Source organism: Perca fluviatilis, chromosome 10, assembly GCF_010015445.1.
Source record: "Perca fluviatilis chromosome 10, GENO_Pfluv_1.0, whole genome shotgun sequence".
NCBI lineage: Eukaryota > Metazoa > Chordata > Actinopteri > Perciformes > Percidae > Perca > Perca fluviatilis.
In genome coordinates this window covers 16,003,849-16,025,862 of record NC_053121.1, presented here as the reverse complement: position 1 = coordinate 16,025,862, position 22,014 = coordinate 16,003,849, and the positions used below count along the sequence as shown (strand labels likewise).

General features: G+C 41.9%; 1 protein-coding gene across 4 annotated transcripts in view; it reads left to right on the top strand.

The window, feature by feature from the left end:
- unc5a (unc-5 netrin receptor A) overlaps positions 1–22,014 on the top strand; it is a 143,598-nt gene that overhangs the window by 77,932 nt on the left and 43,652 nt on the right. For 2 of the 4 annotated variants that reach the window (XM_039812815.1, XM_039812816.1), the window contains exons 3-6: positions 14,416–14,559; positions 16,196–16,299; positions 17,527–17,707; positions 20,751–20,918. In XM_039812815.1, coding sequence (XP_039668749.1) covers positions 14,416–14,559; positions 16,196–16,299; positions 17,527–17,707; positions 20,751–20,918 — 597 coding nt within the window. The remainder of the gene's footprint in view (positions 1–14,415; positions 14,560–16,195; positions 16,300–17,526; positions 17,708–20,750; positions 20,919–22,014) is intronic. The other 2 variants (XM_039812817.1, XM_039812819.1) reach the window with 1 other exon arrangement.

Below are 22,014 nucleotides of genomic sequence, written 5' to 3'. Positions count from 1 at the left end.
TTTGTGAAAGTGATTTTTTTTTTTTTTTTTTTCAGGCTTTCCAGTGGAATCATAAACGCAATATTGATAAACTCTTTAATATTCCTTTTTTTTTTCTATAACTCCACATATCATTTCAAATCCCTATAAGGGAATATAACCCCTTCCTATAACCTCCAGTTTTATCAGCTTCTGTCCTCTGTCAATCCTCTGAAGTCTAAATACCGCACATGACGTAGTCAGTAAATCTTTTAAAACCATCTATCACTTTGTGAATATATCTAATAATGTGTTATGGCACCACAGGGCTAACCCCTGCGTCTGCAAACCAGCCAGGATTCATTTGTATGAAATATTTTCTGATTGACTACATCCTGGATTGAAATGTGATGACATATTTAATTTCTGATCTAAAGGGGAGATAAGCTCGGCTTAGCTGAAATGATCGGTAACTTTTACTTTAATACCGCAATACTTATCTATCTGTGGTATTATAGCAGCCAATCATCTCTCTGACTCCAACCTCCACTCACTCTCCCCTCCCTCTGTCCCCATATGACCCATTTTGTTCCTTCTCTCTTTCTCAGTGCTGGATAGGTCGTCAACATGGATGCAGATAAATACCTTTACAGAGACTTACAGAAGGTCCCTTTACCTGACTGGCATTTAGTAAAACCTGAAAGCAACAAGCAGCTCAGCGTCACTCTGTTGTTGTCAAAACTGCGGTGAATTTCAGGACTTCCTAATGGTGCTGCGTCTCCACAACCGTGATTAAACATGATCTTTAATGGAATATTGAAGAACGGCCCTGTTGCGATTTAAGCAAAACCTGATAGGCCTGTGAGCCGGGATCTAATGAAAAGATGAAAGTAAGAGGATCCGGGGGGAAGAGGACAATATAGTCCTAAATGAACAAAATGGCCTTGCACCACCTGCTAAGCATCGATCAGTAGCCAAGGGGACTAATTGATAATGCATTATTAGCTGCTTCCCTATAATGGGACTTGTATTTCATCCTGTCCTTGATTGCGGGGCAGAGGGGGAAGGATTTGGCGATGAAGCACTGAAAAACAGATGGCAAGGCGAATTGTTCCCGTGACACATCTGCCAGCGTGTTCTATTAGGCTTCTCAGGCAGGTCAGGTGTGTGTGTGTGTGTGTGTGTGTGTGTGTGTGTGTGTGTGTGTGTGTGTGTGTGTGTGTGTGTGTGTGTGTGTGTGTGTGTGTGTGTGTGTGTGTGTGTGTGTGTGTGTGTGTGTGTGTGTGTGTGTGTGTGTGTGTGTGTGTTGAGGCAGGCCCTTCTCAAAGCAAAGCATCACACCTCAGAGTGAGAAGGGAGTCAAAGTGGATTTAATTGAAGCCTCTGTTTGTCTGGCCTTCAGACAACTGCAACTGTGTCTGTAGCAGCGGGAGCAAAGTGAGGCAGGCAGAATTAAAAAAAACAAAACAAAAATAAAACAACCAGCTGTGCTGATTGATCTTGCCGACAGACTTATACATGGGTCACACTTCCTTGTGTCTCAGACTCTGTGAAAGTTGTATTTCTATTTTGAAATTTGGAGTAGGTACGGTTTGTTCGTTTTTTTTTTTTTAAGTTGGTCGTGACATGCCGGAATAATGAATTTCAAAATTAACTGCAATTAGTGGAACAAAAGTGGGGAAAAAAAAGATAATTACCATTTGTCAAACAACGCTGGCGTTCCAATCTCCCACGCGCGCAGCCTTTGTCCTCCCAGCAAAACATATATTGCGTCAGCCCCGCGCCTTGCTTTCTCTAAAGTAATTTTGTCAGTCTCACAAAAGCTTTGCCCTTGCTGGAAGTTGGAATGCATTCAGCAATCTTAGTGGTTCTTTCTTTTACAACAGTCAAAGTAATTTATTTACCTTATTTGGTAAAGACAGACATGTTAGCAATACAGTCCTTCAAACCTGCATTATTAGTTTGTGTGTGCAGTCCATGGAATGTGTGATCATGTCGAATTCATCATTTTCAAATAAAAAAGATTGCTGCTTCTTTTCTGCTACATAGTGCACAGTATTTCAGCTTTGCCATGGGAATGATAACAATTTCCAAATGCATTCTCAACTACATTTCCAAAGGTCTGTGTACTTTTTGTGGAAAGCATCCTGGTCCTCAGAGCTACATGGAAATATTTGCTCGGAGCCGTCTTACCGGTAGTTCTAAGCTTTCCCTGCCCTAACCGAGACATCTGAATAAAATGTGGTCTGTATGGTGCAATGAATTGCAGCACATGTATTACCCAGGCCACTTGTACTGCCCTTGTGCTCAGCAAATAGAGGCCAAAGTTGCATATGTGCTTGGATTCCACAATGTGCCATTTAAAACACGGTTGGATTTAGAATGGAGCAGAGAGGAGCCGATAAACTTGCTCCATGCCTTGCTATTTTGATTATAAGCAATGAACTTTGATGTTTTTCTCGTTTTACATTTTTCACTGTAATATAATTTTATCTTTGAACTTACCTCCACATGCCTTGGAAATGAAAGACTAGTGTTATGCTGACAGAGCGAGAGAGAGTGGGAGTATGTGGTGTCAATCAACACCTGCTGTTGCTCAAATTCGTTTAAAAATAGTGGAGCTGGAAGGTGTAGTGAGGGAGCTGACAGTTAAATAGTCCATGGAGATTTTTGATAGGCAGAGGAACTCGGTTGCTGACAGTTAATGCTTTGTGTGTTTGGCCCCAAGGAGGCTTTCAGTATAGGTATTTTACACACTCCTCAAACAAACAGCAACTCGCCGTTCTCCTTTTTAAACTCGAAGCTGCAGGGTGTCCTGGGTATGGGATAGTGGTGGCATTGTGAACAGACTATTTTATGCTGTGAGGGAAGAAGAATGGCTTCAATATTCTCATGAAGTGCTGTGTAAAATATGACAAGGGGCATAGAAAATATTCTCTGGAAGCATCACAAATAACAGGTGGAATGCTGCTTTTATAACCATAAGCATCTAAACCTGCATTGTCTGTTTTCCACTTTCAATTTTCTACCCAGTCTCCAGTAAGCGTACAGTGGATGGACGGTGTATATGCAGCCTGCTGGACTTCAGGTCAGGTGGGCGACAGAGTGAAAAAAACAAGCAGGCAAATGTGTCCTGCCTCAAAACCCGAGTCAGTTATCAGCATGTTCCTGCCTACATAAAACTCCAGTCTGCAGTCCGTATCGTGCAGTCCACAAACACACAAAATAGAAAATGCAGAGGAGACGTGTTTGAGGAAAGCTTTTCTTCGGAGCGGCTGTTCAATGAGGCATGCTGACAACAAGAGCAGGGGTCCTGGTCTGGGAGCCATCAGGAAGCAGTCTGGAGGATTTCACGCGATTCAACTTAATAATTCATTCATTCACGTCGTTTTAGACCGAGAATTTGTTTGTTGTTTTTTCTTTCTTCTGTCTTTTCAAGAGATCTTAAAGCAACATGTATTTAAAGGAGATTCAAAGGGCAGATATTTACTTTCAATCACAGGACCATTCAAAGCACATATTTGAATAAAAATGAATAAGAAGCTGTGTTTGGGAAACCAGTATTTGTATTTGTCTTTTCTGCGGTGGCCGACAGGGGGCAAACGCACTGCAATTTAAGAAAACGCATGCAAATAGACAAACGCAAGCAAATACACAAATGCGCTGCAAATAATGAAATGATGCAAAATGAAAAGCACACAAACCCCGAAAACAAATGCAACAGAAAACTGCTGCATCCAGTTTATACAACGGAAGGCAAGGTTATGCCAGAGAGAATGGATATTTTGTTTTCCTAATTTATTTTATTCATTCATTTTTAATAAGTGTTCTACTTTTCAGTAACATATATGGGCTTTTAACTAGTGTTAGCTTGCAAGCTCTTGTAGAAGTCAGTCTCTAACACAGTAGCTAAACCTGTTGCTCTTTTATAATACTGTAAAAGACTAGCGTCCAAACGTAAACATGAATATGCACCTTTTTATGTCGCCTCTTCACTACACTTTTCTTCCAGTTTCCAAAACAAACCTCTCGTCTGTCTGTCAATTAAGCCGATCCACTTAGCGCTCCCCCTAGAGGCCTAATAGGCCTTCCGTTGTGTACACTAGATGCAGAGTTTTTTTGTTTTCGGGGGTTTGTGTGCTTTTCATTTTGCACCGTTTCTATATTTGCAGCGTGTTTGTGTATTTGCTTTTGTTGTGTGTATTTGCAGCGCGTTTGCAAAATGCTGCGCATTTGTGTTGTCAAATGAATTAAGATGTTTTCTTAATTTGCTTGTGTTTTGTTTATTTTCATGTGTTTTTTTATTTTTTAGTTGCAGTGTGTTTGCCCCTGTCGGCCATAGTACTTTTTCTTTCTGTTATAGTCCCCTCCCCTGCAGGCTAGTTTGTGTTAGGAATTTAATGGAGTCACTTAAAGGAAAACAAATATGCCAAATATGAATTGGTTACAGCTTCCTAAATGTAATGATTTGCTGCTTTTCTTTGTCTTATATGATTAGTGTACTGTATATTTTTAGGTTTTGGTTGGACAGAGCCATGTAAATTTGTCGGTGTGGGCGGTCGGCCATATTTCACAATGTTCTGACATTTTGGAGGCTAAATCATGAATCGCTCAATCAAGGAAATAACCGTCAGATTAATCGGTAATGGAAATGAGTTGCAGTTGTGATTTTTGCGAATCTTCAGAACCGATCTTGTGTCTTCATTATCATGCTCTTTAAATCATTATTTACTCCTTTCTGCATCCGTCTGCATTATTCCATACCATACCCCCAACGTCTGGTACCTCTGAAATCAAACCAGACTCAGGGGTCAACTCGGTACTTTCACTCCATTTTCTCAATTTTCGGCGTCAGGTTATTTATAAAGTCCACAATTTTCTGTCTTGCATCTAGTGTATTAATAATGAATACAGTCACATTTGAACAAAGAAATTAATATTTAAAGGCTCAGTCCGTGTTCGGTCTGCAGCACTTCATCCCCTTGTGCGTCGCATTATAGTTAATCTCTCGACAACATGGTTCACATTGGAACGAGAACCATACGGACTCAACGCCATATGACCACTGGGGCAAGTGGGGGGATTTAAACAGATTAAGGCTGTGAACATTGTCCAGTTATTATTATTTAAAGATCTAGCCATTCTTTCATCTCTTACACCACAGGACAGGCTAAATCCATGGAAAACATTTTCTTTGATATTCTGTTGCCTTCTTCTCTTATTCTGCTTGATTCTCAGGGGGCAAAAAAACATATTTATTTCCAAGGCTATATTGTGAAACATTTTTATCATAAAATACTGCTTTATTTTGACCGTTATGTGAGGCTTCCTAGTACTCCCCATTTCAGGCACTGTTGTGAGAACTGCTTGTGTGTCATGGTGTGAGGGTGGTAGGTAGGACTTGAGGGTATTGTTTTATCCTACACATCTTTAAGAAACATTGATTCTGAGACACACAACAGTTCCGTATCTACATCACAGCCCAATGTTGACACGTGATGCCTAAAATCTGTTATTTTCATGCCATGAGATTACAAATTGTCCACATATCACTATTTTCTAAGGTTTAGCAGTCTGGCTTTGACTTTTCTTTATCAACCTCTGTTATACGTAGATATTATTTCTCCAGTACTTGTAAGGCAGGAAGACTGCACAGCGGTTAAGTGCCAAACTATGTGGATTTTTAGCTAAAGCAAGAATTTGAGTTTGAAGTGTAACTGAAAGGAAGCCTACTTGCTAAAATATTTTCATTCTGCAGAAATCAAAAAAAAAAAAAACACCAGATGCTTTCTACCTGTCAGAAGGTGTTTTAGAATGATGCCAAATATAAACACATGATGAACAGGCCATTGGTTAAATCATAGTTACAAATAGAAAGAGAAATAATTGGAGAGCTAATCTGTGTGATTCAAAACCTTCATATATATACAGACAGTATGTACATTCAGTAGAAGTTCCAATATGCATACACAAATGATGCATGTTATCATAAGAACAAATGTGAATTTCATTACTTCAGAAACGTAGACAAAAATTGTGTTTTGGAGAAAGACTTTCATAGCCTGTGTGTTCCCCCCAGGCTGTTTACTGAATGCTGTTTGTTGTTGTGCTGAATATTTACATACGCCCACACACCTTCATTGGATTACCAAAAACCTCTGCCTCTTCTGACTCCAAGACAACACTGCTGGCCAAAGGCCCAAGAGGGACCAAGCGATCGCGAGGAGGGTGGGGAAAACCCTAATGCAATTTGTATGGCACGGAGCACTCGGCAACCAGATGGGAGCCAGGCTGACTTACCTAAAGCAGTTTTCCTTATTTACTTCGGCGCCCAAGGCCATGTCAGACAAGGGGGAGAGAAACATGTTAGCCTGAGCAAATTATCAGGGCTTTCATGTGGGTAACGTTCTATCAGATCCTCCCACTCTGCAGAATGTAATGGAAGCAGAAGCAAAGTGCTGAAGGCCGTCACCTCCGACGTGTTCTCATTCGAGGTAGGAAAAGGTGTGTGTGGGAGATAAAGGAGCAGGTCCCAGTCACTCCCAGCCTGAAGACTGTGGCATGTAGAACATTCTGCTCTTGCCAATCATCAGGGTCAGGATATTGGATGGACAGTAATTACAACGAGGGCACTTTGGTAAGGGCACTGTGGTAAATCACAGCTGTGGGTGTGTGCGTGTGTGCGTGTGTGTGTGTGTGTGTGTGTGTGTGTGTGGGGTTAAGGAAAGGTAAACTAATTATGGAGGGACAGTGTAAATAGAAAAAATCCATTGCTTTGAATTAATGTCCATTTGATGTAATCAGTTGTGGCTTTTCTATGGTGGCGTGCGACCCGATATAAATGTGAAACAAACAAATGGAAACCTGATCTAACATCTCTTGTGCGACGTCTGCGCTCGGTGACACGGAAAAGCTATTCTGAAGTTGTGTGCATCAATTCATTATCACGTTCTAAACCTGTGAACACCTGTGCAACTAAGCACATTTATGTACACTGCGCGGTGCATTGTTGTGATATCCTGTGTGGTGTGGTGTGGTGTCGTGTCAATGACAAATATGCCAGTGAAATTTCTTGGAGATCTCACTCTTAATGTGTTTACGTCATTACTACTGAGCTCAAAAAACATGGTCTGAATAAAATAAAAACCCTCAAATGGTTCTCTCTTGTTGGTAGAACACATTTTGAGTGGCGATAGCTTGTTTAAAAGGTAGTTGTAGAGCAAGTGAGCGAGACAGTGATTAGCTTGGGAGTGAGTACCGACTCTAGAGGCATAGTGGGAGAAACTCCCCTGTGCTTTCTGACCACGGTCGGATTTTTCAAGAGATCAGGCTATGGCGTAGGGTCTGGCCTAGGGTCTGTGTCTCCACATAGAAGCATAAATCATACTTAAGGCCCCCCAAAAACATTTCCAGGTTGCACCAAACTTTTTCAGGTGGCCTCCGTCCAGGAAGTTAATTGCAGAAAAATCACTCTTCGCATCTCTCAATGTCCTGTTTATGGTTGAGGTTTTAACCAGTTGGCATATTTTTTTGATTTTGTTTAGTTTCAGACTGTCAGAAAAGTGTGATGACTTTAGAATATTCTTTTAAAAACAGCCTTTTTACCATAACCGTTGTGGACTTCACTTCGACCCATGGGGGCGGTGCAGCTTCTGCCCAAAGTATGGATCCAGACTGAAGTGTGAACACGGTTCAGCAATGTTTTATTGAAAACTACAAGAAGAGAATCTGTCTTCCAAAAAGCTGTAAACAGATTTTTTCATTTCATTTATTCTTATTAAAAAAATGCTCCATGGTTGTTGTTTTTTTTTTTTATATAGAGTATATCCTGTCCATAAAAAGTGTCAAAATAATAAATCGATGTACCTTTGATGGTTATCTGTACTGTTTGATAGGGCTCTTGATTAAACCATTAAAGGGTTAAAGGGACCTGCACTTCCAGTCACTTAGTAACCAAAGCAGAATTTCAAAACAGGCATGTTAGTCCATGACTTTCATTAGTGTTTCTTCAGTCCTGCACCATTTACTCTCCTCACCCTGCCGTCTAGGCTCCACCTGAGTCTCCTTGGAGTGGCATTGGGCTGAACCTAGCCGGATTGATTGGAGCACTACCTGCTCGCCTGTTTGTCAACCATGAATAATCTGTAACGACATTCGGAGCATCAGCGGGGGCCTTGCAGCGCGCATTCATTGTGGAAAATGGATAGCTCAATCAAAAGAAGCTCTTGAAAAGCTGGCCATAACCGGAGGCAGAGCCTTGACCCAGAACACTGTCCCACTGACTCGAGTCGCAACCTCACCAACATCCCTGAATGGGAGGCTACTGTATTCCCAGTCAACTCATGACTTTTTGCGCCCCCCTCCATCCCTTCCCCCGCCCTCTCCCATCTCTCTTGCTGTTTAATAGAGCCATGCTTCACTCAGAAGGCCACGTTATCCTTGTTAGGAGACAGACGCTTATGGCGCCACCTGCCATTCTCAGCTCTCTACGTCAGGTAGCATGGGCCACTCATCACTGCACTGCTTTACATGGTAATGAAAGTCTGAAGACTTGATGATAAGCCAGTGTTGCCCTTGGCTCTGTGACCTGGGGTTAACATTTGATTATTTACACATGGAAATACTGTAGAGGTTGTTATGTACCTGTATTTTTAGACTGACTTCCACGTTTTACCTCCAGGTTGTTTTTGACAGCCTGGCTTGGTGTCAGGATTTATTTCATTTATAAAAGGTGAATTGGTCTGAGGAAGAGTGCATTGTGGGTTCCTTGAAAAGAAGCTCTGGACACTCATGGTGCTCCTGATGACACTGATGCCATCCTGTACAAAGAAGACCCGATGAAACACTTAGAGCATGCTTTTGACTGGTTGCCATTATGTGCAGACAGTGCATTCTTAAAAGCGTTCATCTGTGATGTCTCTCCTCAACCATTGTGAACTCTCTCCCTAGAAACGGTGCATTCTCCTGATGTAGAGTCACCCAACCCTAATCCCCCTATATCCACTGATGAATCCGCAGCCACACACAGTAGGGATGCCGCCTAATTGAATTTCCTTGGTCACAATGAACACACACTCAGGACCTGCAAGTTCCAGTCCTTGCCTTTGATAAGCAAATGACCCCTATGGAATTGAGGTCACATCCTGCGAAAACAAGAGTGAGGGAGAGAAAAATAAAGTCCCGCACTTAGACAAGCCCAATATCGACTCACCCGGGATTGAGTCCAATGATGTTTACCCTGTGTGTGTTGAACCCCTGTTGGCTCAGAGGGAAATTCATCCTATACACCCACACACACACACACACCCACACACACACAGTAGGTGCTACTTTTCTTTATTTTACATCTGAATGGTGTGTGTGTGTGTGTGTGTGTGTGTGTGTGTGTGTGTGTGTGTGTGTGTGTGTGTGTGCCCGTGGATCTAGCTTTTATTGTATTTTGTTGCCTGAAGATGTGCAACAAGCTCCATCCTACAATAATAGGGTCAGTTAATTCATGAACTCAGCCACTCTGCATCTCTTCCAGTCTTTTTTTTTATTTCCTTTTATTTTGTTAAAACTAAAAAAGTCTTGAGGCAGAACAGTGTGTTTGCTTTGGTGTCTCTCAGAGCACACAATCCTGGAAGCTTTTATGGATTCTTCTTTTAGATAAAGCTCTGTATGCTCCCTGTCTGCTTTGCACACCGATTGTTGAGTAACAGAACTGTGTACGTTCAGGTGACCTGAATGACAGGACATCAAGGGAGTCATTTTCAAATTGGGAAATGGGGGGGTACATTGTTCCCCCCACACTTGTGTGTGTCAGTCAGTCAATCAGTTTGATTTACTCACTGCAATCTCTTTAAAAGTTGTCCAGTCTTTAATTTTTTACTGTGCACGTAAAACAGTTAAGCTTTACAAGGAGCATTGAGTGATTTGTAGGCTTTTTTGCACTGGGTTTTGCCTCTCAGGCAACACAGCAGTTATCTAATTGCTGGAGGTTGTTGGGACTGTATGCCAGGCACTCCCAAAAAGACTGAAGCTTCTATGCATGTTGTTCAGGTAAAAAAAAGTGGACAATTTAAGATGTAAATGCATGTTTTTGGTGTGCATTTATGTAACCTGGGTTTTAGTGTGGTGTGGTTGATTTAGTGTTCATATTTATCTACATGTAATGGTGTAACCATGACTGATACCAAGGTGTGGATTGATGGCTTCTGGGCAGTGAGGATGTCTATAAAGTAATGCGGGAATTTCCATAAAAATTGTCTCAAGACTATGCCAAAGATAGCAGTCTGTCTGCATCGTTTAGGAAGGAACATTTGGGTAGGTTTAAGCCTACCCAAATGTGGAAATACGACATTATTTATTTATCCTGTCAAGGAAAAGAATACTGCATTAATCAAAACCTGGAGAGGACCAAAATGACCTGGCGAGCTGGCCAGGAGGAAACTTATCTTGGGCAACATGTTGCCATGGGGAACAATACAGGGAGCTGTTTGTGGCCTTGTTCCATAGGGAGAGGATCAAGTAAGTGCATTAATAATGCAGCAGGTTAGATAGCATAACTGTTTACATTGCATAAAAGTAAGAATTTACAATATGTTAAATTTTTTTTTTGCAGGACTTCAATTGTCCACCCCCCCTCTGATGCAAGTTTAACACCACTTCACTTTGTTATGAGTGAACACAGATTGTTCTAATTTCTGTCAGTTGCTACTATAGATTTATTACAGTACAGGATAACTACAACCTTATAGCTCATATCGGCAGAGATAATAAACCATCTATTCTGCTGGTTATAGTCTCAGAGATACTTCAACATCGAGGTTAAACTTGAGTTTTTTAATAATTTTTCCACACATTTTGTCCGTCCAGCACAAAAACTGCACTGACCACTTTGGACTGCATTCATACATTTAGCGGACACATTTTGTGTGTGTGTGTGTGTGTGTGTGTGTGTGTGTGTCTTGTATATACAGCATTAACCAAGCATTACCTTGTAACTGCCTTCTGGTATCAGTGTGTCAGAGAACATGTTATGCATATTCATAAAGCTGTGTCAAAGAGAGAGTTTGAGTGTGAAGTGTTTTTTACTACCAAAAGGCAGGAGCTGATTTTATTGGTATTGGCACTGTGTGTGTCTGTGTGCAAGCATGCATTACCTCTTCATTTCACTGCAATATTACAAAGCTTGGAGATGTGTATTTCCCAAATATTATGGGTAAGTACAGCCGAGTAAGTTGTCCCATTGCACTCCAATAAAAATAAACTCACCAGGGTTCCAGCTGTACGCCCAGAATTCACACAGTGTCAATCACATAATCACCCTTTTAAAATTATAATTTCACTGAGGTTTGGGATATGAGCTCATTTATAAATGGGCCGCAGATCAAACCGAAGGCTGGGGGAATGGTGTCATGTTTTAATTATCGTTTAACAGCAATGTTAAGTGCACACTCAGTATCTTGCAAGAAAGGAAGTGTAAATTTCTTCTTACTCTTTTTAGTTCCTAACACCTTGGAGGCAGCTGAGCATACTATTATACAGTATATCGATATTGATATAATTGAGTCATAAGTGTTTCCATAAAGACACAGCTTTCTATGAATCCGTGGTGTAGTTTCGTTATCAGTCATCTATGAGTGATGTTCATAAAGTTTTGTTTTGCATACAGCCCTCCCAGTGGAATCGACTTTGGAAAACAACAGTAAATAGCAGCCTGTCCAATCATTAATAACTGCTAAAATTACAGTCCTATTTTGTTCACAAAGTGATGAGATTATTTTGTCCTACTTATTAATTGGAGTGAAATTGGACAGCAGTGTTACTGGAAGGTGTCAGACACAGAAAGCAGGTAATTATAGAGACAGGAAGAGATAAGGAAATGGAATGCAATTACCCCGGCAAGCATGGCTTCAAATTGCTCCTCTTAGGATTTCTCACTTCAGGTTGCTTTTGTTCATTTTTTGCATCTCCATATTGATCTATCCCTTTCACCCACAAGCTGAAAGAAGGATTGTTTGCATTAATCAAATGAATTTCTATTGTAAGTAGAGCCATACAAAGCACAGAACACGGCTTATTGACGAATTCCAAATGTATGTACAGTATTCCAACATATATTTCCCAAATCATTTTGAGCTCAGTTTAAATCAGGGCCATCAGATGTTCCCTTTGTTCTTCCTATCCAAGGCTGTAACAGTTTCTCAGAATTTAGTTTCATTTAACTTTCAGGTTTGAGGGAGCACTTCAGATTGATCTCCACATCTCTATCGTCCACACTATTGCTGCAGTCACGTGTCCATATATCGCATGCATTGCCTTTTTTAAGGATTTTATTAATGACTAATGCATAACAGCAAGCACACGCATATAAAACAATTCCCTCCCTATTGCTGCATGTACTGTAAATAAAAGTGAGTGTAACCAAGAAAAAACTGCTGCTCCTGGTGCATTAAATTATTTTTTTCTGTCGATGCCGTAGCTGACGTTTTGTTTTGAATACACAAACTGCAACTGCAAGAATAACCATTGTTCTTAGATTGCATATGGAGAGGGTCTTGTTGTATACGGTACTTTTTTTTTTATAGATCTTACGTTTTAGGGGGAAAGCCAAATGCTGCCATGCTGCTCATTCGAAGGGAGGAGGATGGTTTCTTCTGCTCCATTTGTTCATTCTCTGTAGTGCCCATTTTGTTACTTTTAGCCATTTGTTTTAGCATTTAGGTGCTCTCTCGGCCTGTGCCACACACTCTTACTGCAGGCACACACAAACACACACACACACACACACACACACACAAATATCTGACAGAGGAGCTGGAATTGAGAGAAAGAAAGTGAATAAATAAGAGTGAACTCCTCAATCCAGCCTTTCATTTCAACATTTTTTGACAGTTTTTTTGCTGAATTATTAAAGCCAATCTGACCATACAAATTTAACTTTTTCTCCTTTTTGCAGAGAAGAGATTGTTGGGGAAATCTTGCAAACAGCACAGGGTGTGGTTGATCAGAGTGGCACTCCAGGCCTGGATTCACTGCACACGTACTCACATTTACCGTGATCGCATAGAGCGAAATGTACCGCATTGAGAGGCTAATACATGGGGGGGGGGTCCGCGTCCGCCAGTGACCCTCACAGCTACTTATCACCGTGTGGCTGCCGGCGATGGAGCCACTCCACTTTCTTCCCCGACAGCATATGTCACCGCTGAGCCACACACACACAAACACACACTCACATACGGGCCTCTATAGATTCATGCACAGTTTTTCCTCAAATTGTTTATGAAAAATTACCCATTTTTGGTTTGATTAATACTCTGAATCAGCACAAGTGCTTTTTGTAATTGCTATAAAGGTTTGATGGCCTGATAGGGACCACTTAGCCAAGCTTCAGTCGGCTTCAGTCTGGAGCTGGGAATGATCACTGCAGACAGATCAAGTGTGTGAGGGGAGTGTATGGGTGTCACAAAGTGCCTTTATGTAAATGGCAGTTGAAGAGCGGCCCTCCGTTGAAGCTTAAATATACAGCGTGGTATATGCTACTCTGTCAGTCTTGGGGATGTGTCCTCCGTGACTGGAACATGTTCTCCGCTCATAAAAGGTTCAACACCTCTTTCTCTCTCTCTCTCTCTCTCTCCAGAAGACCCCAGAGACAAAAGATGAAACAAAAAGAGAGAGAGTTGGAAGCTGAGGGAAAGCACGGAGATCTCTTTATCAGAGTGAAGAGAAAGTAGGACACATGGTAGGGATCAAGGTCATAGCTCAATATAAAAAAATAAATAAAAAAACCCTCTGGATTACAGGTCCCAAATAAAAGGTCAAAGGAAAATGAAATGAAGGATTGCTTCTCAAATATCAAAAAAAAAAAAAAAGACGGGACTCTGACAACACTATATTGTTTGGACGGTTAAGGAGAATGGATTTTGTCCCAGTTTTTCCCTTTTGTTTAGAGAAGTGTTTTTACTTTCTTCTTGAAAAGCAATAATGCTATTTTTGCCCTGTGTTACAGCACCATCACTTTTATCAACATGGTTGTGGAAATGCTCTATAGATTGTGAACTCTTCCCCCTTCCTAGATTTAATAATAGAGAAGCAGGTCGTGCTGAGTATTTTTGTTTGTAGAGTGTTTGTTTAGCGCTTCCTTCCTTCCCAACTGTTGGTGTTTTTAACGCCTTCCAAATTACACCAAGGATAGCTGTGAGGCTCTCTTCTCATTTTCCTCCGTTAACAAGCACTCTGTTTATATATGATTATGGCTCTCTGTTTGTTTATTCTGCTCGCTTTTTTTAATTACTTTGCCAGTTTAGTTCAAGGTACAAAATGCACTAAAGGATTCAGTTGAACTTATTTGTTTCTTTCTGTGGAGAAATATTTATGGTCATTTCATTCTTCGCCCCTTCGAATATCAAACCCCCTGCGCTCATTCAATTCCCCCCAGTTCTGACTGTTATTCCTATGTTTACTTTGCAGCGCTGCCAATCATGCAGGTGAAAATTGACATCACCAGACAGCAGGTGGAGAAGATCTTCGGGCTCGATGAGTACTGGTGTCAGTGTGTCGCCTGGAGCACCACCGGAACCCAGAAGAGCCAAAAGGCGTACATCAGGATTGCTTGTGAGTGCATTTTAAAACAATCACTGTCTTCACAAATGCAAACGCTGCCTAACAAGGTGCTTATACAGTATATTGCATGCTAGTTTGTAATACGATTAGATTAGCACAATGATTTTTTTTCACTTAGTTGGGGAGGGACTTACTTTCATTTAACAATAAGCCTTGAGGCCATTATGATCTGTGCACCACTGTGCATTACTGTGATTACAATTTAGTTAAATCATCTTCCTGCGATTCTACTTAAGAAGTAAATATTCGACACTGGCAGGGAGAAACAGAGTAATGCATCTGCTTGAAGGCAGTCTTAAAAAAAATGGAACACTAAAATTGAGTATTCATGAGCATATTTTTCACTGGATACAGTATATCAGCGATGATCCCTCTGAAAGTAACTGGAATAAAAACAGATTTGAAAGTTATTGCTGTGCAGCAATCATAAATCTGTCTGGGGAACACAGAGTCATCCCTTTGCTGCAGCCTCAAAAGCTTTATTAGAAGAAGCCATTTTACATTTGAGTATTTTAAAGCATTCCGCCTATTAATTCCCACATAAATATGCATTATTCCAGACAGAGCCGAACGCAGCACTGTCTCCAAACCGCCAGACGTTTTGAAAACACACATTCATTACCCCAACCTTGTTTGAGAGCTCAACAAAGACAGTTAGATGTAAGATAAGGACACGCATGCTTTAATGACAATGAATCTATGTGCACGCACCGGTTCACGTTCACGTGCGCACACATACACGCTCGCATACATTTGTGCCTTACAGGACTGTTATGTCTTCAGTCTCCCCCAGTCCCATTGTATCGGCTTTAATTAAATTGAATGTCGTAAAACTCTCTGCTTGTCTTAACGTTTATCTCAGTGTGATTGGTCAGGACAGGCTCAACATCTGTTTAAAGGAATTCACCGGCAGCTCACAGACGCACCCTCAGCCCCTCACAACACACAGTAATAATCGCTCCGACTCAAAACCCAGGGGTGAACACATCAAATTTGTGCCACCCTGCTAGCTATCAGTGTTCTGTCTAGCTCATCAGATACAAATGGCCTTGCATTTTTATCCACTTGTAAGAAATAAGCATTGGCTGTTTTACCTGTGTAATTTACAGCCTGGTCTTACAGACAAATGTATAACAGGACTTGGTGCAAGGGTAACAGCATCCAATGAGATGTAATGTGAAGCCCCATGCAGTCAGCCAGGCTTGCAGGAGCTCTTGTCCAGGCGCCTCAGGGCTGTGTTTTCGTGTGGCTGCTCCAAGCCCTCATACAAATGGAAGCTGGAGGCTGGCGGAGGCTGGAGAGAGGAGAGGGGGAGGAGTGAGGGGTAATGCAATTGCTTTTGCTTGATGCTGGGCCCCTCTGGCAGCAGACAAGCATCTCTGAACCAGCCAGGCAGCCTGTAATAAGCAACATGGTTGTTGCCACCAATCCCTTTGTGGCTTAGGGGCCAACTGGAGTGCAACATGCTCGGCGAAGCCATACTGTAGGTGGACATTTTAAAAGTGAAGAAAAATTTTGAAACGTCACCAAGCCAAGTTTTGTGGATGGAAGTATTTCATTTAAACCTCACAAGCTCATACAAACATCCTAATTGGTTGCGTTTCTCCCCGTCTTTTTCTCCCCTCAGACCTGAGAAAGAACTTTGAGGAGGAGCCGCAGGGTAAAGAGGTGGCATTGGACCAGGAGGTGTTACTGCGCTGCCATCCTCCCGAGGGAGTGCCACAAGCCGAGGTGAGACACAGATACAGAAGATATTTATAGGCCCACATCTAGCATCCATTTACCCTTTCCTCACCAGGAGGACAAAGAGCAGAAAGTAGCTCAGGATCAACTCCCCAGCATCTTTTCCTGCTCCACCAGCGAACGGACAACCCTGAACGGATAAATTACGGCTCTAATTATTCTCCATTATTGATTTATTATCTCTCTTACATCTCTGAGAAGCCGTATATCACAGTGTCTCGTCACATCATTCAGGATAGGCTTGGAGGCTTCACTCCCCGTTTGGCATCTCTAAAGGCCTATTCATAATTAATGGGTCTATTTGCCTCTCTCTCTCTCCCCCTCTCTCCCTGTCTCATTCTCTATCTTTCTGCCATCTCTCAATGTCCCTCATACACTCTTGTTCTGCTCAACTCTCTATCTCTCTCTTCTTGCTCTCGGTGGTGTGTGTCTGTGATTAGAGGACCAGACTGAGGCCAGCTGTTTCACCTTGTCTGCTGCATCCTCCCAGTCCCAGATAGGCACTAACCACTCTAATAACAACACAAGAGGTTAGGCCAGCAACTCAGACAGCCCAGAGACCAAGAGCAGCAGACTAGCCAATCACAGAGCGACAGTGTCGGGACAGTTTGCAGAGAAATGGGGAAGTAAGGTGCCAACTGCAGTTCAACAGAAAAGAACATCAGAGCAGAAGTCACCACGGGAGAAAACAGGGATAGGGCACAAGAGGAAGAAAGCCCAATTATATGCGGCATCGCAACTGGCAGTAATACTGACAACAACACTGCCGTAGCGTAGCTACTCTCGAGACGGCACGAGGTCAAGTGAGAGCGAGAAAACCAGCAAACCAATCTGAGAGTACACCAAAAAAGGAATACCATCAGTTTTTGACTTCTGTAAAAGGGCACAGAAACTACACAAAGCATGATCAGTTTCACTCTCCGGCCACCAACAGCTGCAGAGATCTCCAGCAGCCACAAAATAAAAGCTACTTTTCCCACACAAAAAGAGAACAAATATTAAAATCAGTAGGGTGCATTGTTAAATTAATTCCATCTCAGCATCATACCAAGCTGAATTTGTTCTTCTTTTTGTCTGTTTGATTGTATCCAAAACTAAAGTACTTCACTGCTTTTAAAAACTGCATGTGTTGTCACTGTAGAGGTGCATTGGAATGGGGGGGGGGGGCTTTCTATTCAGCTGCAGTGAGTTTTGACCGCTGAAACATATTTTCAGGTGGAGTGGCAGAGAAACGAGGATGTGATCAACCCAGCGAGCGACCCCAATTTTTTCATCACAACTGACCATAATCTTGTCATCAAAAAAGCCCGGCTGGCGGACACGGGCAACTACACGTGTGTGGCCAAAAACATCGTTGCTCGCCGCAAAAGCACCTCTGCCACAGTCCTAGTTTATGGTAGGTGATAACTTTTTTTTTTTTGCCAAAGGTGTCATTACACGGAGGGTAATGAGAGGTCTGGGATATACACACATAAAAACAGCTCAAATGAATGATGTATTGCTTGCATGTTGCTTCCGTTATCCCACATTTCCACATTCAGTTCAGCATGTTCTCTTGCATGGATGATCCCTGGGTGCACTTCTTCTATCAGTTGTAATATTACACTCAGATTCTACAGTGTGGTTTTAATAACAATATGCAGTGTTACACATACGTGACAGACGGGAACAACTTGCAATGAATTACACTATGATAAATAATTACAAAAAGACATAGTAGTGTACTGTATCTGCTCATTAAATATCACAACTTAAAATGCTCCTGGCAGCCATTCTGCCAAAGCTGGCAGTCTCCAATCTCAGGGCTGCCATCTTCCTCCTCCTCTGTAGTGAATCCAATACGAGACGAAAAATTGAATTAACAGCAAACTGTAAATAATGACTTGGCTTGATAAGCAGACTGATCTTTATTTAAAAATTAGAGAAACAGCATATTTTCTATCACACGGGGTTCCTTGGGTACTGGCACTAAAGTTTTGCATAGGTTACAGCCAGACTTAATTCTCAGCTACATGCAAACAGGAGATGGAGATCACATGGGAATCTATCATGAAAGCAATTTAGCGCATAAAAACTGACACTGTCCATTTTGTTTTTGTTGAGGTTGCCAGAAGAAGGCGATAGTATGCTGTAAAGTCAGAGTTCTTGTATATTATCTAACATGAATAGAGAAAATGCACCATATGCCACAAATATACAGCACTATGTAGGAGTCTGCACACCTCTTCAGTTTTTGCATCATTTCTTCTGCTGTAAAATGATTTAAAAATAACATTTTTCAAGGTTTCTGTGTGAGATCTATACAATGTTTTCCTTTTACTCAATTTGTAAGAAAATCTGGTCATTTTTTTGTGAAGTTCATACATTTGAAATTGCACTGTAAGTATGCACATCCTTTGTGAAATTACTAGGAATTATTTCATCAAAACTTAATATCTTGCAGTTTATGGCTACTTGAATTGTAATTGAATTAACTTCCATTTGAAATTGCAGCCTAGCAAAAGTTCCCAATGGAATCTTAAAGGATTTTAGGGTGTAAGATTAATTCAAATTCAGAAAACATGAGCATAGTGTGGAACATGAGGGTCACCTATGGATGACTTTATGTATCAAGTAATATTCCCTGCACCATATCCAAAAATAGGCATGTCTATAGATTATGAGAGATGAGTGTGAAAACACCTGCATGTATTGCTTTTGATTTGACAGTGTTTTTCACTTTGAGTTTAGAATGTAACTATTAAATCAATATTTAACAATAAAGATGAAACTGATCGTAAGAGAGATCACTGTATTTTAGATATTTGGCAATACACTGCAAGTAGTTTCCTTTAAGGCTGCTTTTGTATTTCAACAAACTGTGCAGACCCTGTAGGGGGTTCAAACGTTTAGGTAGCGCTGTATGACTATAAATATAGTTGAAAATGGAGGCTTGTCCAGGTGAATAGTTTCATATGAAATGTGTTAATTTGGAGCATGCAGTAAAAAACACACATTATAATAGACTTATCAAGCCTCCAGCGTAAAAATAAAAAGCCCAATTATTCCTACTGTTGATTATAATGGATTAGCTTGTTGTTGAAAGAATTGCTCTGCAGTTGAAGAAATCTAGAGTCGAAATGACTGTGGAGGCAAGAGCATTCATATTCTTATTGTTTGCCTTTCTTGTATCGTCAAGCAATAGTTTCGCTCTTAGACCCGATAAATTGTGAACAAATTGCTAGGGTGCTTGCATGTGCAATTCTATTTCTTCACATCACTCTGTGTGCTTGACAAGATGACAAATGTGTTACCATTGTAGTCATATTTGACGTTAAATCACAATAAAAGTTGTCTTGTTCAAAAAACGTAAAGAAAGTAAAGAAAAATCCAGTTACCTGAGACCATGCTAGCTGATCGAGGTAGCTGTAGAAAGTCATAATAACTGCTACTTTTCAAAGGGGGTTCAACAGGGGGCCAGAGATGCATTTTAACAAGGCCTGGCTGCTGTGACTGCGCTCTGTGCTAAGAGGTAATCAGGGGCCGAGTTGCCTGGCAATTTACCTTGCCATGGCGGGCAATCAATCGCATAGAGAGGGCAAGGAAGTGATTCAGCCACGACAAGCACAGGAGAGAGTGAGGGGGGAAATTAGGAGGGGAGTATGTACAGAGAAGCAACGACAGTGCTGTTCAAGTCAATAAATCAGGAATCTCTGTATCTTGTAAGCTGGGGCAAACACAGGATGTACAGGAAGGAGCTGATTAGAATTAAACCAGCGTGATTTGATGTAATCGCCTGCTGTGATCGAGCGATATAGCATCAATTATGTGCCAGTAGACGGTTAAGGGTTCAGTACACCGGCACTGGTTGTTAAACTTTCAGTTTCAAATATAAAGGAATAATAAATGATTCAGTGTTGTTCTCTACAATTCAGAGTTGAAGAAAGACGTGCTGGATGTGTGAGGGACATAATCTTAATTACTGCACAACAACAGCCACAACCTATTTATTTTTCAGTAGTGTGTTGGCATTTCCAGGGAGTAGGTGTTGTTTTTTTTATGCATTTATGACCATGGGTATTTATTTATTTTTTTTGATTATATTTGGACTATATTATTATAGTTATTATAGTTAGTCTTCCTCAGAGATAAGGTCAAAGAAAGCAAGCTGTCATCTTATTTTCTGCTCCCTGTTGAAGCCATTTTGTTTTCACTGCAGTTGGCTGTAATTCCAACTCGGACACAGGACGCAGCCCCCTTTGCTCTTGCTCTCCCATTAGTTCACCTTGCAGTGCTGAGCCAAAGAGTGTAACAGCAGTCACGATTATTCTAGCGCAACACACACCTCTTTTCCTTGGTGCATGTCGGGTAATCCTGGCTGCTCTGTCCCTTCATCCATCCCTCCCTCCCAACCTACCCCGTCCCTCCCCCGCTCCATCCCCCCGGTGCTGGTCCGACAGTCAACGGCGGCTGGTCCACATGGACCACCTGGTCGTCCTGCAGTGCTGTGTGTGGGCGTGGCTGGCAGAAGAGGAGTCGGAGCTGCACCAACCCCACGCCACTGAATGGAGGCACATCCTGTGAGGGGCAGAACGTCCAGAAAAGTGCCTGTGTGGCCACCTGTCCAGGTAACTCCCAGGCAACCCTGTTTGTCCTGTGGCGCTTGGCTTCCTGTGGCTTCCTTTTTGCATTTTTTTGCATCTAGAAGTCATCAATTCATCTTTATTTTGGCTGCCTTTTGTACCAGCACCCAGGTCTTTCCTTCGATGTCAGTGCTTCTGTTGTTTCCTGCAATTAGACCGCTTACACAGCAATGTCCGTCTAATAGTCTTCACTGTAAGGCCTCATCCTGAAAGTGATTTATTGTTATCACTCTTTGTTCACATATCTCTTTATCTGCCGCGCTGTAGGCAGACCCTGCTTTTATTTCAGAGACCTGTCAGCTTTAAGAGACACGGTCCCAGCCATGGCATTGTGTCCGACCAGCTAGTACATTTGTTATTGTTTGCTGCTCAAGCTGTGTAGTAAATATGGGAGATAAAAAGCTGAATCATGGCGGCCTGTGTGCCATGGTTACGTGTGAGGAGTTGAGGCCGTTTCGTTTGCCTGCCTGTTCTCCCTTGTGAGAGCGTCGGAGAGGCAGAGAGTGTCCTGCCTGATACTGAGCAACACATATTGATCTCTGGTAGCCTGAGATGGTAGTCAAGCTGCTTCATTTGCAGTCCCACATTAGCCCCCTGACAGAGGAAGAGATAGCGAGGGAGAGGGAAAAGGAGGTGTAAGGTGAAAGCAGGGATAGAGACAGATGGAATCAGATACGGTGTAAGGAAGGCAAGAACAAAGCCCGGAGTAAGAGAGAGAGAGGAGAGGAAAAATGAGAAAGAAGTAGAAAAAGCCTGAGTGTGTACTGTACTAGAGCTCGCTGTTAGCTGCCAGCAGATCAGTCTGTGGATGTATAGCTGGGGCTCTGCAGCCATGCTGACCGCAGGAGAAATCTCCCACGCTCGGTAAATAGCAGAGGGAAATCCAACACCTCTGGCAGTGGCAGCATCTCCCTGCCTAAAACAGAGGTTATCTCTCTCAGTGAATCAGGGCGTTGTGTTACACATCTCCCATGTAAAGACATCACTAGATGTCAAGTGTGAGTGTAAGTAACATGGCCCGCTGGAATACAGCAGGCGGAGGAAGACAAAGGAAACACAGCAATGCATGACGCTCCATCAG